This window comes from Cherax quadricarinatus, unplaced genomic scaffold (genome assembly GCF_038502225.1).
Source record: "Cherax quadricarinatus isolate ZL_2023a unplaced genomic scaffold, ASM3850222v1 Contig3101, whole genome shotgun sequence".
Classification (NCBI taxonomy): domain Eukaryota; kingdom Metazoa; phylum Arthropoda; class Malacostraca; order Decapoda; family Parastacidae; genus Cherax; species Cherax quadricarinatus.
The window spans coordinates 1-12,060 of NW_027198127.1; the positions used below are offsets into that span (position 1 = coordinate 1).

At 38.3% G+C, this 12,060-nt stretch overlaps 1 protein-coding gene across 1 annotated transcript; it reads right to left on the reverse strand.

The window, feature by feature from the left end:
- Window positions 1-3,668: 3,668 nt before the first annotated feature.
- PGAP3 (Per1-like protein PGAP3) lies at window positions 3,669-9,023 on the reverse strand (the record flags this gene model as incomplete). Its single annotated transcript, XM_070081560.1, is given in 5 exon segments — window positions 3,669-3,793; window positions 4,538-4,690; window positions 6,067-6,218; window positions 7,783-7,915; window positions 8,249-9,023. Coding segments are annotated over 4 exon segments (554 nt in total), but the record flags the coding sequence as incomplete, so codon positions are not given.
- Between the last annotated feature and the right edge of the window lie 3,037 nt (window positions 9,024-12,060).

Genomic DNA, 12,060 nt, shown 5'->3' on the forward strand with positions numbered 1-12,060 from the left:
GTAGGTTGGTAGACAGCAACCACCCAGGGAAGTACTACCGTCCTGCCAGATGACTGTGAAACAAAAACCTGTAACTGTTTTGCATGATGGTAGGATTGCTGGTTTTCTTTTTCTGTCTCATAAACACGCTAAGATAACAGGGATATCTTGCTACTCCTACTTACACTTTGGTCACACTTCACAGACACGCACATGCATATATATATATACATACATCTAGGTTTTTCTCCTTTTTCTAAATAGCTCTTGTTCTTTTTTATTTCTTCTATTGTCCATGGGGAAGTGGAAAAGAATCTTTCCTCCGTAAGCCATGCGTGTCGTATGAGGCGACTAAAATGCCGGGAGCAATGGGCTAGTAACCCCTTCTCCTGTATACAATTACTAAAAAAGAGAAGAAGAAAAACTTTATAAAACTGGGTTGCTTAAATGTGCGTGGATGTAGTGCGGATGACAAGAAACAGATGATTGCTGATGTTATGAATGAAAAGAAGTTGGATGTCCTGGCCCTAAGCGAAACAAAGCTGAAGGGGGTAGGAGAGTTTCAGTGGGGGGAAATAAATGGGATTAAATCTGGAGTATCTGAGAGAGTTAGAGCAAAGGAAGGGGTAGCAGTAATGTTAAATGATCAGTTATGGAAGGAGAAAAGAGAATATGAATGTGTAAATTCAAGAATTATGTGGATTAAAGTAAAGGTTGGATGCGAGAAGTGGGTCATAATAAGCGTGTATGCACCTGGAGAAGAGAGGAATGCAGAGGAGAGAGAGAGATTTTGGGAGATGTTAAGTGAATGTATAGGAGCCTTTGAACCAAGTGAGAGAGTAATTGTGGTAGGGGACTTGAATGCTAAAGTAGGAGAAACTTTTAGAGAGGGTGTGGTAGGTAAGTTTGGGGTGCCAGGTGTAAATGATAATGGGAGCCCTTTGATTGAACTTTGTATAGAAAGGGGTTTAGTTATAGGTAATACATATTTTAAGAAAAAGAGGATAAATAAGTATACACGATATGATGTAGGGCGAAATGACAGTAGTTTGTTGGATTATGTATTGGTAGATAAAAGACTGTTGAGTAGACTTCAGGATGTACATGTTTATAGAGGGGCCACAGATATATCAGATCACTTTCTAGTTGTAGCTACACTGAGAGTAAAAGGTAGATGGGATACAAGGAGAATAGAAGCATCAGGGAAGAGAGAGGTGAAGGTTTATAAACTAAAAGAGGAGGCAGTTAGGGTAAGATATAAACAGCTATTGGAGGATAGATGGGCTAATGAGAGCATAGGCAATGGGGTCGAAGAGGTATGGGGTAGGTTTAAAAATGTAGTGTTAGAGTGTTCAGCAGAAGTTTGTGGTTACAGGAAAGTGGGTGCAGGAGGGAAGAGGAGCGATTGGTGGAATGATGATGTAAAGAGAGTAGTAAGGGAGAAAAAGTTAGCATATGAGAAGTTTTTACAAAGTAGAAGTGATGCAAGGAGGGAAGAGTATATGGAGAAAAAGAGAGAAGTTAAGAGAGTGGTGAAGCAATGTAAAAAGAGAGCAAATGAGAGAGTGGGTGAGATGTTATCAACAAATTTTGTTGAAAATAAGAAAAAGTTTTGGAGTGAGATTAACAAGTTAAGAAAGCCTAGAGAACAAATGGATTTGTCAGTTAAAAATAGGAGAGGAGAGTTATTAAATGGAGAGTTAGAGGTATTGGGAAGATGGAGGGAATATTTTGAGGAATTGTTAAATGTTGATGAAGATAGGGAAGCTGTGATTTCGTGTATAGGGCAAGGAGGAATAACATCTTGTAGGAGTGAGGAAGAGCCAGTTGTGAGTGTGGGGGAAGTTCGTGAGGCAGTAGGTAAAATGAAAGGGGGTAAGGCAGCCGGGATTGATGGGATAAAGATAGAAATGTTAAAAGCAGGTGGGGATATAGTTTTGGAGTGGTTGGTGCAATTATTTAATAAATGTATGGAAGAGGGTAAGGTACCTAGGGATTGGCAGAGAGCATGCATAGTTCCTTTGTATAAAGGCAAAGGGGATAAAAGAGAGTGCAAAAATTATAGGGGGATAAGTCTGTTGAGTGTACCTGGTAAAGTGTATGGTAGAGTTATAATTGAAAGAATTAAGAGTAAGACGGAGAATAGGATAGCAGATGAACAAGGAGGCTTTAGGAAAGGTAGGGGGTGTGTGGACCAGGTGTTTACAGTGAAACATATAAGTGAACAGTATTTAGATAAGGCTAAAGAGGTCTTTGTGGCATTTATGGATTTGGAAAAGGCGTATGACAGGGTGGATAGGGGGGCAATGTGGCAGATGTTGCAAGTGTATGGTGTAGGAGGTAGGTTACTGAAAGCAGTGAAGAGTTTTTACGAGGATAGTGAGGCTCAAGTTAGAGTATGTAGGAAAGAGGGAAATTTTTTCCCAGTAAAAGTAGGCCTTAGACAAGGATGTGTGATGTCACCGTGGTTGTTTAATATATTTATAGATGGGGTTGTAAGAGAAGTAAATGCGAGGGTCTTGGCAAGAGGCGTGGAGTTAAAAGATAAAGAATCACACACAAAGTGGGAGTTGTCACAGCTGCTCTTTGCTGATGACACTGTGCTCTTGGGAGATTCTGAAGAGAAGTTGCAGAGATTGGTGGATGAATTTGGTAGGGTGTGCAAAAGAAGAAAATTAAAGGTGAATACAGGAAAGAGTAAGGTTATGAGGATAACAAAAAGATTAGGTGATGAAAGATTGAATATCAGATTGGAGGGAGAGAGTATGGAGGAGGTGAACGTATTCAGATATTTGGGAGTGGACGTGTCAGCGGATGGGTCTATGAAAGATGAGGTGAATCATAGAATTGATGAGGGAAAAAGAGTGAGTGGTGCACTTAGGAGTCTGTGGAGACAAAGAACTTTGTCCTTGGAGGCAAAGAGGGGAATGTATGAGAGTATAGTTTTACCAACGCTCTTATATGGGTGTGAAGCGTGGGTGATGAATGTTGCAGCGAGGAGAAGGCTGGAGGCAGTGGAGATGTCGTGTCTGAGGGCAATGTGTGGTGTGAATATAATGCAGAGAATTCGTAGTTTGGAAGTTAGGAGGAGGTGCGGGATTACCAAAACTGTTGTCCAGAGGGCTGAGGAAGGGTTGTTGAGGTGGTTCGGACATGTAGAGAGAATGGAGCGAAACAGAATGACTTCAAGAGTGTATCAGTCTGTAGTGGAAGGAAGGCGGGGTAGGGGTCGGCCTAGGAAGGGTTGGAGGGAGGGGGTAAAGGAGGTTTTGTGTGCGAGGGGCTTGGACTTCCAGCAGGCATGCGTGAGCGTGTTTGATAGGAGTGAATGGAGACAAATGGTTTTTAATACTTGACGTGCTGTTGGAGTGTGAGCAAAGTAACATTTATGAAGGGATTCAGGGAAACCGGCAGGCCGGACTTGAGTCCTGGAGATGGGAAGTACAGTGCCTGCACTCTGAAGGAGGGGTGTTAATGTTGCAGTTTAAAAACTGTAGTGTAAAGCACCCTTCTGGCAAGACAGTGATGGAGTGAATGATGGTGAAAGTTTTTCTTTTTCGGGCCACCCTGCCTTGGTGGGAATCGGCCAGTGTGATAATAAAAATAATACCTTTACAGCCTTGTTCAGCACTGCTCAACTTTTACCATCTTCTTAACACTTTTTTCGGTTCAGGTCACTTTTTTCATACCTAATAACAAGGCCAAAAAGGGAGTAGAGGACCATGGAAAATGCACAGAAGTAGTCCAAGCGCTCAGTCCATGGAGTATCTCTGGCATGGAACACAACTGACCACACCCAGGCATTGATGCAAATCTGCAATAGAAGTCAGGTGTACTGGTAATCTATAAAAAATAATCAAAAAAGCACTTAAAAATGAGGTAAGCAAGACTATTATTCTGTTAGTTTAGTTCTCACAACTGAAGAACTGATATAGGAAATTTTATTTCTAACTTATAGCTTGAAAGCTGAAGATAAATATATATTTCAATTATGTAAAAGAAGAAACAAAGCTAATATTATAGTGTGAAAAAAAAAAGAAAACTGAATATCATTACGTTTTCAAAAATAAATTCAACTTGTGGTGATGCATCTATAGAAAAAATAATTGCAATTAGGCATCTGCATGGGAACTAAAGAGTCAAAATATGTAAATCTTGCAAGTAAATATTCTGCAAGACAAAGACAATATATGGTACAGTGCAAACAAAGTGAAATACCAGTGAGGGGAATTTGCAAAGACACAGGAAATATTTAGGTGAAAAATGGATAAATTTATACAGATTTTAGATTTAACATTTTACTGAGTGTAACAGCTGATATTAGATAGCTGTTGGAAATTAAAATGAATATACAATACAGTAGTAATAGTAGTAGTAATGATATTTTTAGAACACTTTGACCCTTCAGGTCACTCAGTGCTCACAGCAATAAAAAATTATATATAAAACACACCAAAAACAGATAAAACAACAATAAAAGCTATGAATAAAAAATACTCATCAAATAAATATAGTCATATACTAGGTTAAAATTATAATAAATATAAAATGTACATACAAGAGCATGCAGGAACCACATCTTGAAGAGTGGAGCATTGGAAGGCACAGTGTGACAGAACTGGCTAAGATTAACAGCATGAGCCAGCAGGTTGAACACAGAAAAGAGAACAGCAGCAGGCTCTTGCATGCCCCACAACCTTGCGAATGGCCACTGAAAATAATTATGCACAGTGATTAGCGTACATTTCAGCCTATAATTTTATTTTCTCTCATTTCTCAAATTATTAATCATTTTCTATGTGATATAGACTGCATTTCTATTATAATTATTATTATTATTCTTTCAACAAACTGGCCATATCCCACCAAAGCAGGGTGGCCCAAAAAGAAAAACATAACTTTCTCTTTTAAACTTTAGCAACATATACAGTAGAAGGGGTTACTAGCCCCTTGCTCCCAGCATTTTAGTCACCTCTTATGACACACATGGCTTACGCAGAAAGAATTCTATTCCCCTTCCCCATGGAGATATTATTATTATTATTATTATTATTGTTTATCATATCAGACATTTCTCACCAAGGCAGAGTAATCCAAAGAAGGAAACACATTCACCATCTAAACTGTTGTATCTGGACACCTCTGCAAAGACAGTGATTATGTGTGAATGATGGTGAAAGTGTCTCTTTCTTTTTTTGGGTCACTCTGCCTCAGTGGGAGATGGCTAACGTGTTGAAAGAAGAAAGAAGGAGCACTGCTGAAGGCCTACTGGATCAAGTCACATCCACTCATTTATTCATCTAATCTATTTTTAAAGTTACCCAATGTTTCTGCTTGGATAACACTATTTTAAAGTTTGTTCCACTCATCCACAACTCTAATACCAAACCAATGCTTTCCTAAATCCTTTCTAAATCTAAATTTTTCCAACTTGAACCCACTGCTGCAAGTCTTGTCTTAGTTAGATATTTTGAGGATGCTATTAATATCCCCTTTATTTTTTTCCTGTCTTCCATTTATACACCTTGATCATATCCCCCTAATTCTATGCCTTTCTGATAATAATAATAATAATAATAATAATAATAATAATAATAATAATAATAATAATAATGTAAAAATATAATATTATGGTGACCAAGCAATATATTATATGGGGTACATTTTACTAGTGTACTTAGAAAATTCATTTATTTGATGGTGGGATAATGGTACAGGTACAATGTATTAGCATATTATACATAAAAAAATAAATAATCGTATTTACTGAATTTGGGTCACAATAATATGGCTGAAACAAATCACAAGCCTAAAAATCAAATCAAAACTGGACATTTCAGGACACCTAGTTACTATTTACAATTTGTGGACTTTTAAACAATAAAACTATAATAAAAAAAAATCAGTTACTAGTACTGTATTCTAGATTTAGCTAAAGCTATTTGAAGCTTGCAATTTTAATGTCTGTATCATGCCATAAATATGAAAGTAATAGTAGTTTTTAAGTGGCAAGACATTAGATATATACATATATAAGACTTAATAGTTTATGGCAAATCTTCTATGAATATCAGAAACAAATTCTACCTTGCCAAAAAACTGTGGAATATCCATTCCTCTGTCAATGAATATTTGTGTTGTCCGCCACATGCAAAAATATTTGCATTCGTCATCACAAGTCCACTGAAGAATCTTCTCACTAAAGCTCTGAAAGGACTCGTATGCAGCAATTCCCATTTCTGAAAAATGTTTTGCCTTAGAACAAAATCTAAACAAAATTCTCACCATGATCTGGTCATGGACTGGGTTGTGGGGGCATTGACCCCTGGAACACCCTGCAGGTATACCATTCAAAAACTATATAGATACAACATCAACTTTGTCCTGTAAACTTTTTATAACTTTCTGAGTCTTGGAAAGCCTACAGTGACACAGAGTACTATTACCATACTGTCAATAATCTATGCCCTGGGTGTTCTTATTTGTTAATTAGTAAATTCTAAGTTTTCTGTAAGCTTGCCATGAATTGCAAATGTTTGAAGGAGAAAAATATTTAATATTTTAATTCTCGTTTACAATAAAAACTATATATGCTTCAATTATGTCCACTGTACGTGCAAAAAAATATAATAGTAAGTGCTCTTGACCACTACATCTTTCTTCCTAAATTAGAGCATTATTGGCTCATAGGTCATACATTCCCCTTTAATAAATCTTACCTCAGTAACAGATACCAATATGTGACCATAAATAGTATTCCCTCACCAATTCTAATCATAAACACTGGTGTGCTACAAGGGATCATTTTCAGCTCTCTACTATTCCTGCTTTAGCAATGGCCTGCCATCGAGCTGTCAGCTAACAACTTAAACTAATGTTATTTCCAGATGACCACATTTTCCAACTGAAACCCAGATCCAGCTGTATATTATAGCAAACTAAAGCTATTGTTTTGTTTGTTGCAATTACATAGATTGCAACAAATAGTTCACTCAACAAAGGAAAGACCTACTACAAAATATTTAGAAATAAAACAATTCAAAACACAATTACCAAGAAAAATGAATGAAGATAAATTTCCGGGCCTATTCTATATGACAAATTTATATCCAACACGCATAAAAAAAAAGTTAAAAGGAACAGCAGCCATTGTTTCAGTTCTGCTACTGTGCCCACTATGCTATGGCACTTGCATAATGCAACACTAACCTATTTACATCTCATTCATGATGTACAAATTTTGGGATCTAAAACAGCAAACTATATACAGTGTTTAAAACCATGAGTAAAACAAGAAACAAACAGCCATGAGAGTTATCTTTTCCTCTGGATTTAGGCAGTACTGTACCACAGCCTCGTACACACAATTAAATCTACTTAACAAGCAACCCATTTATACATGTACTAGTCATAAAAAGCAAACCTATCATCAAAATTTTTCTTAGGAGCTGTCATTTTTTTTTTTATACTTTGGCCATCTCCTATCATCATTCAATCACCGTCATGCTAGAAGTGTGCTGCCATGACAGTTTTGATGATCCTACAAAATGCAACATTCCCATCCTTCCTGTAACACCAAAACACAAGAAACGAGCAGGTCTTTAATATCCCACAAGTATGACCGAACCATATTAAAAATGTTTATTTTTTTTATGTGCAAACATGATTTATGTTATATAAAACTTTGCCCATTATTAATTATGAGAGCAAATACAGAGTAGGAATTAAAATAAGAAAAAACTGAAAATAAATATATTGGAAAAGTCAAATGCTTAAAAAACACAGCTGAAAGATAAAACTTACTTGAGGTGCAATTGTTGAAATGGCAAACATGGTAGCAGCCTGTGTACTCATTAGAATGATCTCCTCTTGAGGCTTGTGTCACTCCTATGACTAATGATAAGCCCCAGAAAATTAGACTACACATTCTCACAGCCTGTAAAATAACGAGTATAAACCAGAATTTAAATACAAGTCAAATATTCACATACATTTACTAAATGGGTAAGAAACTTTTTTTAGATGTGAGTACATAACATACAGTCTTTTCTACAATGATACTGAGAGAAAACAGATGCTATGAGCAAGTGAAAAGTATACTGGTTAGATTTAACCAAGGATAGCCCATTAAAGTTAAATAAGACTCATTTCCATTAGGGTACAGCAACATGTCCCTAACGTGAAGAGAACTCCACGTCCTTGTGCCAAGAGAATATACAGAATAATCACTCCTGGGTCCTCTGGACCATAGAGTATATCTGCAGTATACCTGGAGAGGGTTTCGGGAGTCAAGGCCTCTGTGGCCTGGTCTGTGACCAAACCTCAAGGTGGATCAGGGCCTGACCAACCAGGCTGCTACTGCTGGCCACACGCAAACTGACGTACAAACCACAGCCTGGCACAGAGTGGAGAATGGCATACTGGGAAAGTCCAAGTAGATAGTGAACTGAAACCTATCTAAGCAAATACTACTGAGTTTAGGAGCTAGACCATTTTTTATATTACTGTAGTAAATTCTCAGATATTAAGTGGGTTATGCAATGGGGACAATGGACTAGCCTAACATGGGTTTGAGTCCCACTCGTTCTTTGATTTGGGGCCAATTATACTTAGGGTCTATGGGGAGAAAGGTCTTTTTTCTTTTATTCTGGTAACTCAAAAAATAAACAGAACCTAACATAACCTAGAATTAACCTCTAAGTCTAGGTTTGGTTAGGTTGGGTTCTTTTATTTATTTATTTATTTTTGGCCTACAAATGAATTGTTCTCTCCATAAGCACAAAACATAACTGTTTCCATTGTATAAGCCGGCTGATATTCAAGAATTGACACATTAGGTTATAAACTTTAAATCTAGCATAATGACGAACGTGTAACCAATATTAGTTATTGTACTGGGGCACCTTGGGCACCCTCAGGCAGGGCACGAGGAGACCCCGACCCCACACCACACCGCATCTCAGACACATTAAGGCCACAATTCCTATGGTCAGCATTAATGAAGATGTCATCTAGATGACACACCGTTGGCAGGAAATTATCCACCAACAAATAAACCAACAAAAGCCACTGACTGAGCCACCCCTGGTTACCCATCTGAATAACGTCCTCCTACCGGATTAAGCTAATGCCCCAACCTAGTCAGGTCAGGTCACATTCACTTAAGGAAGGAGCACGGCATCTGACCTAGTAGCACAAGCTAGTCAGGTCCAACTCACACCCACCCGCACCCACTCATGTATTTATCTAACCTATTTTTAAAACTACACAACGTTTTAGCCTCTATAACTGTACTTGAACGTTTGTTCCACTCATCCACAACTCTATTACCAAACCAGTGCTTTCCTACATATATCCTTCCTGAATCTGAATTTTCCCAACTAAAAGCCATTGCTGCGAGTCCTGTTTAGGCTAGATATATTTAGTATGCTATTTACATCCCCTTTATTTATTCCTGTCTTCCATTTATACACCTCAATCATATCCCCCCTAATTCTACGCCTTTCTAGAGAGTGCAGATTCAGGGCCCTCAGTCTATCCTCATAGGGAAGATTTCTGATACATGGGATCAACTTTGTCATCCTCCTTTGTACGTTTTCCAGAGCATTTATATCCATTCTGTAATACGGTGACCAAAACTGTGCAGCATAATCTAGATGAGGCCTAACCAAGGATATATAGAGTTGAAGAACAACCTGAGGACTCCTATTATTTATGCTTCTTGATATGAAGCCAAGGATTCTGTTCACTTTATTGCGAACACTTATGCACTGTTGTCTTGGTTTTAGATTACTGCTAACCAGAACTCCCAAATCCTTTTCGCAATCAGTAATATTAAGATCTACATTATTTAGTTTATATGTGGCATGGTTATTTTCCTGTCCAATGTTTAGAACTTTGCATTTGTCTATGTTAAACTGCATCTGCCACTTCTCCGACCACTGCATTAGTCTATAAAGCACTCTAATGTCCTCGTCAGAATGAATTCGACGGCCTATTTTGGTCTCATGGCGCTATTTATTCCCTCATCTATGTCGTTTATGTAGATGGTGAACAAAGGGCCCAACACTGACCCCTGTGGAACACCGCTCGTGACGCTTCCCCATTCTAATTTCTCCCCATTTATGCAAACTTTCTGCTGCCTATTTGTCGATCATGCCTCTATCCAGGAAAAACTTTCTCCCATTCCGTGTGCCTTAATTTTCCTCAATAGTCTCTGATATGGGACTGTCAAAAGCCTTACTGAAATCCATGTACACAATATCATATTCATTACCATGATCTACCTCCTTAAATACCTTAGTGAAAAAAAGTTAATAAATTCGTAAGACAGGAACGCCCTATTGTAAAACCGTGCTGAGATTCGTTGATTAATTTATGCTTTTCAAGATGGCTACGAATTGAATCGGCAATTATTGATTCCATAAATTTTCCCACTATGGAGGTTAGGCTTATTGGTCTATAGTTTCCGGGGGTCAACGCCCCCGCGGCCCGGTCTGTGACCAGGCCTCCTGGTGGATCAGAGCCTGATCAACCAGACTGTTACTACTGGCTGCACGCAAACCAACGTACGAGCCACAGCCTGGCTGGTCAGGTACCGACTTTAGGTGCTTGTCCAGTGCCAGCTTGAAGACTGCCAAGGGTCTATTGGTAATCCCCCTTATGTATGCTGGGAGGCAGTTGAACAGTCTCGGGCCCCTGACACTTATTGTATGATCTCTTAACGGCTGAGGTTCTTAATCTTCATCCCAAGTTGAACCCATAACTGTCACCCAGGTACCTACTTACCGCTGGGTTTAAGGAAACGTGACCAAACCATACCATGGGTGGGGTTTGAACCCGCGGTCAAATCCGCGACGGTCTGGAGTTTTGAGACTTGTTCTATCTAGGCTGGAATATTGCTGCACACTAACAGCACCTTTCAACGCAGGTGAAATTGCCGACCTAGAAAATGTACAGAGAACTTTCACGGCGCGCATAACGGAGATAAAACACCTCAATTACTGGGAGCGCCTGAGGTTCCTAAACCTGTATTCCCTGGAACGCAGGAGGGAGAGATACATGATTATATACACCTGGAAAATCCTAGAGGGACTAGTACCGAACTTGCACACGAAAATCACTCACTACGAAAGCAAAAGACTTGGCAGACGATGCAACATCCCCCCAATGAAAAGCAGGGGTGTCACTAGCACGTTAAGAGACCATACAATAAGTGTCAGGGGCCCGAGACTGTTCAACTGCCTCCCAGCACACATAAGGGGGATTACCAACAGACCCCTGGCAGTCTTCAAGCTGGCACTGGACAAGCATCTAAAGTCAGTTCCTGATCAGCCGGGCTGTGGCTCGTACGTTGGTTTGCGTGCAGCCAGCAGCAACAGCCTGGTTGATCAGGCTCTGATCCACCAGGAGGCCTGGTCACAGACCGGGCCGCGGGGGCGTTGACCCCCGGAACTCTCTCCAGGTAAACTCCAGGAAGGTTCAAACCCCACCCGTGGTATGGTTGTTTGCACTCGTGGTGTCATTACGTTTTCGTAAATCATGCGAACGTGACGCTACCAACACTGAATTTAAAATTCAGTCACACAATACAATGCCAAAACTAAAGATAAATTATTTAACACTAAAATAGTGTTCTAAAAAGTTATAGTTATTCTTTAAAAAATTGATAAAAAGGAAGCATTTCTTTTATTATAAACAATAATTTTACCTTCCTCTGGCTTAGAAAATTTTTTATGTAAATATTTTTTTAATTTTTAAAAAGTTGTCATTATTTTTAAATAATTTTAAATAATAATTAAAATACATTTTAATGCAATAAAAGAAAATATATTTACTTTATTATTTTTGTATCATATTCCGTTATAATATCTAAACCAAGACGACATTAAATATATTACTTAGGTTACCCACTACAACATTAATTTTTCCTTCTGGGTTTTCCTTCAATGTCTGAGTATACATGTTATATATATATATATATATATATATATATATATATATATATATATATATATATATATATATATATATATATATATATATATATGCAATAGGATCACAGTAAACAGGTGATTTTAA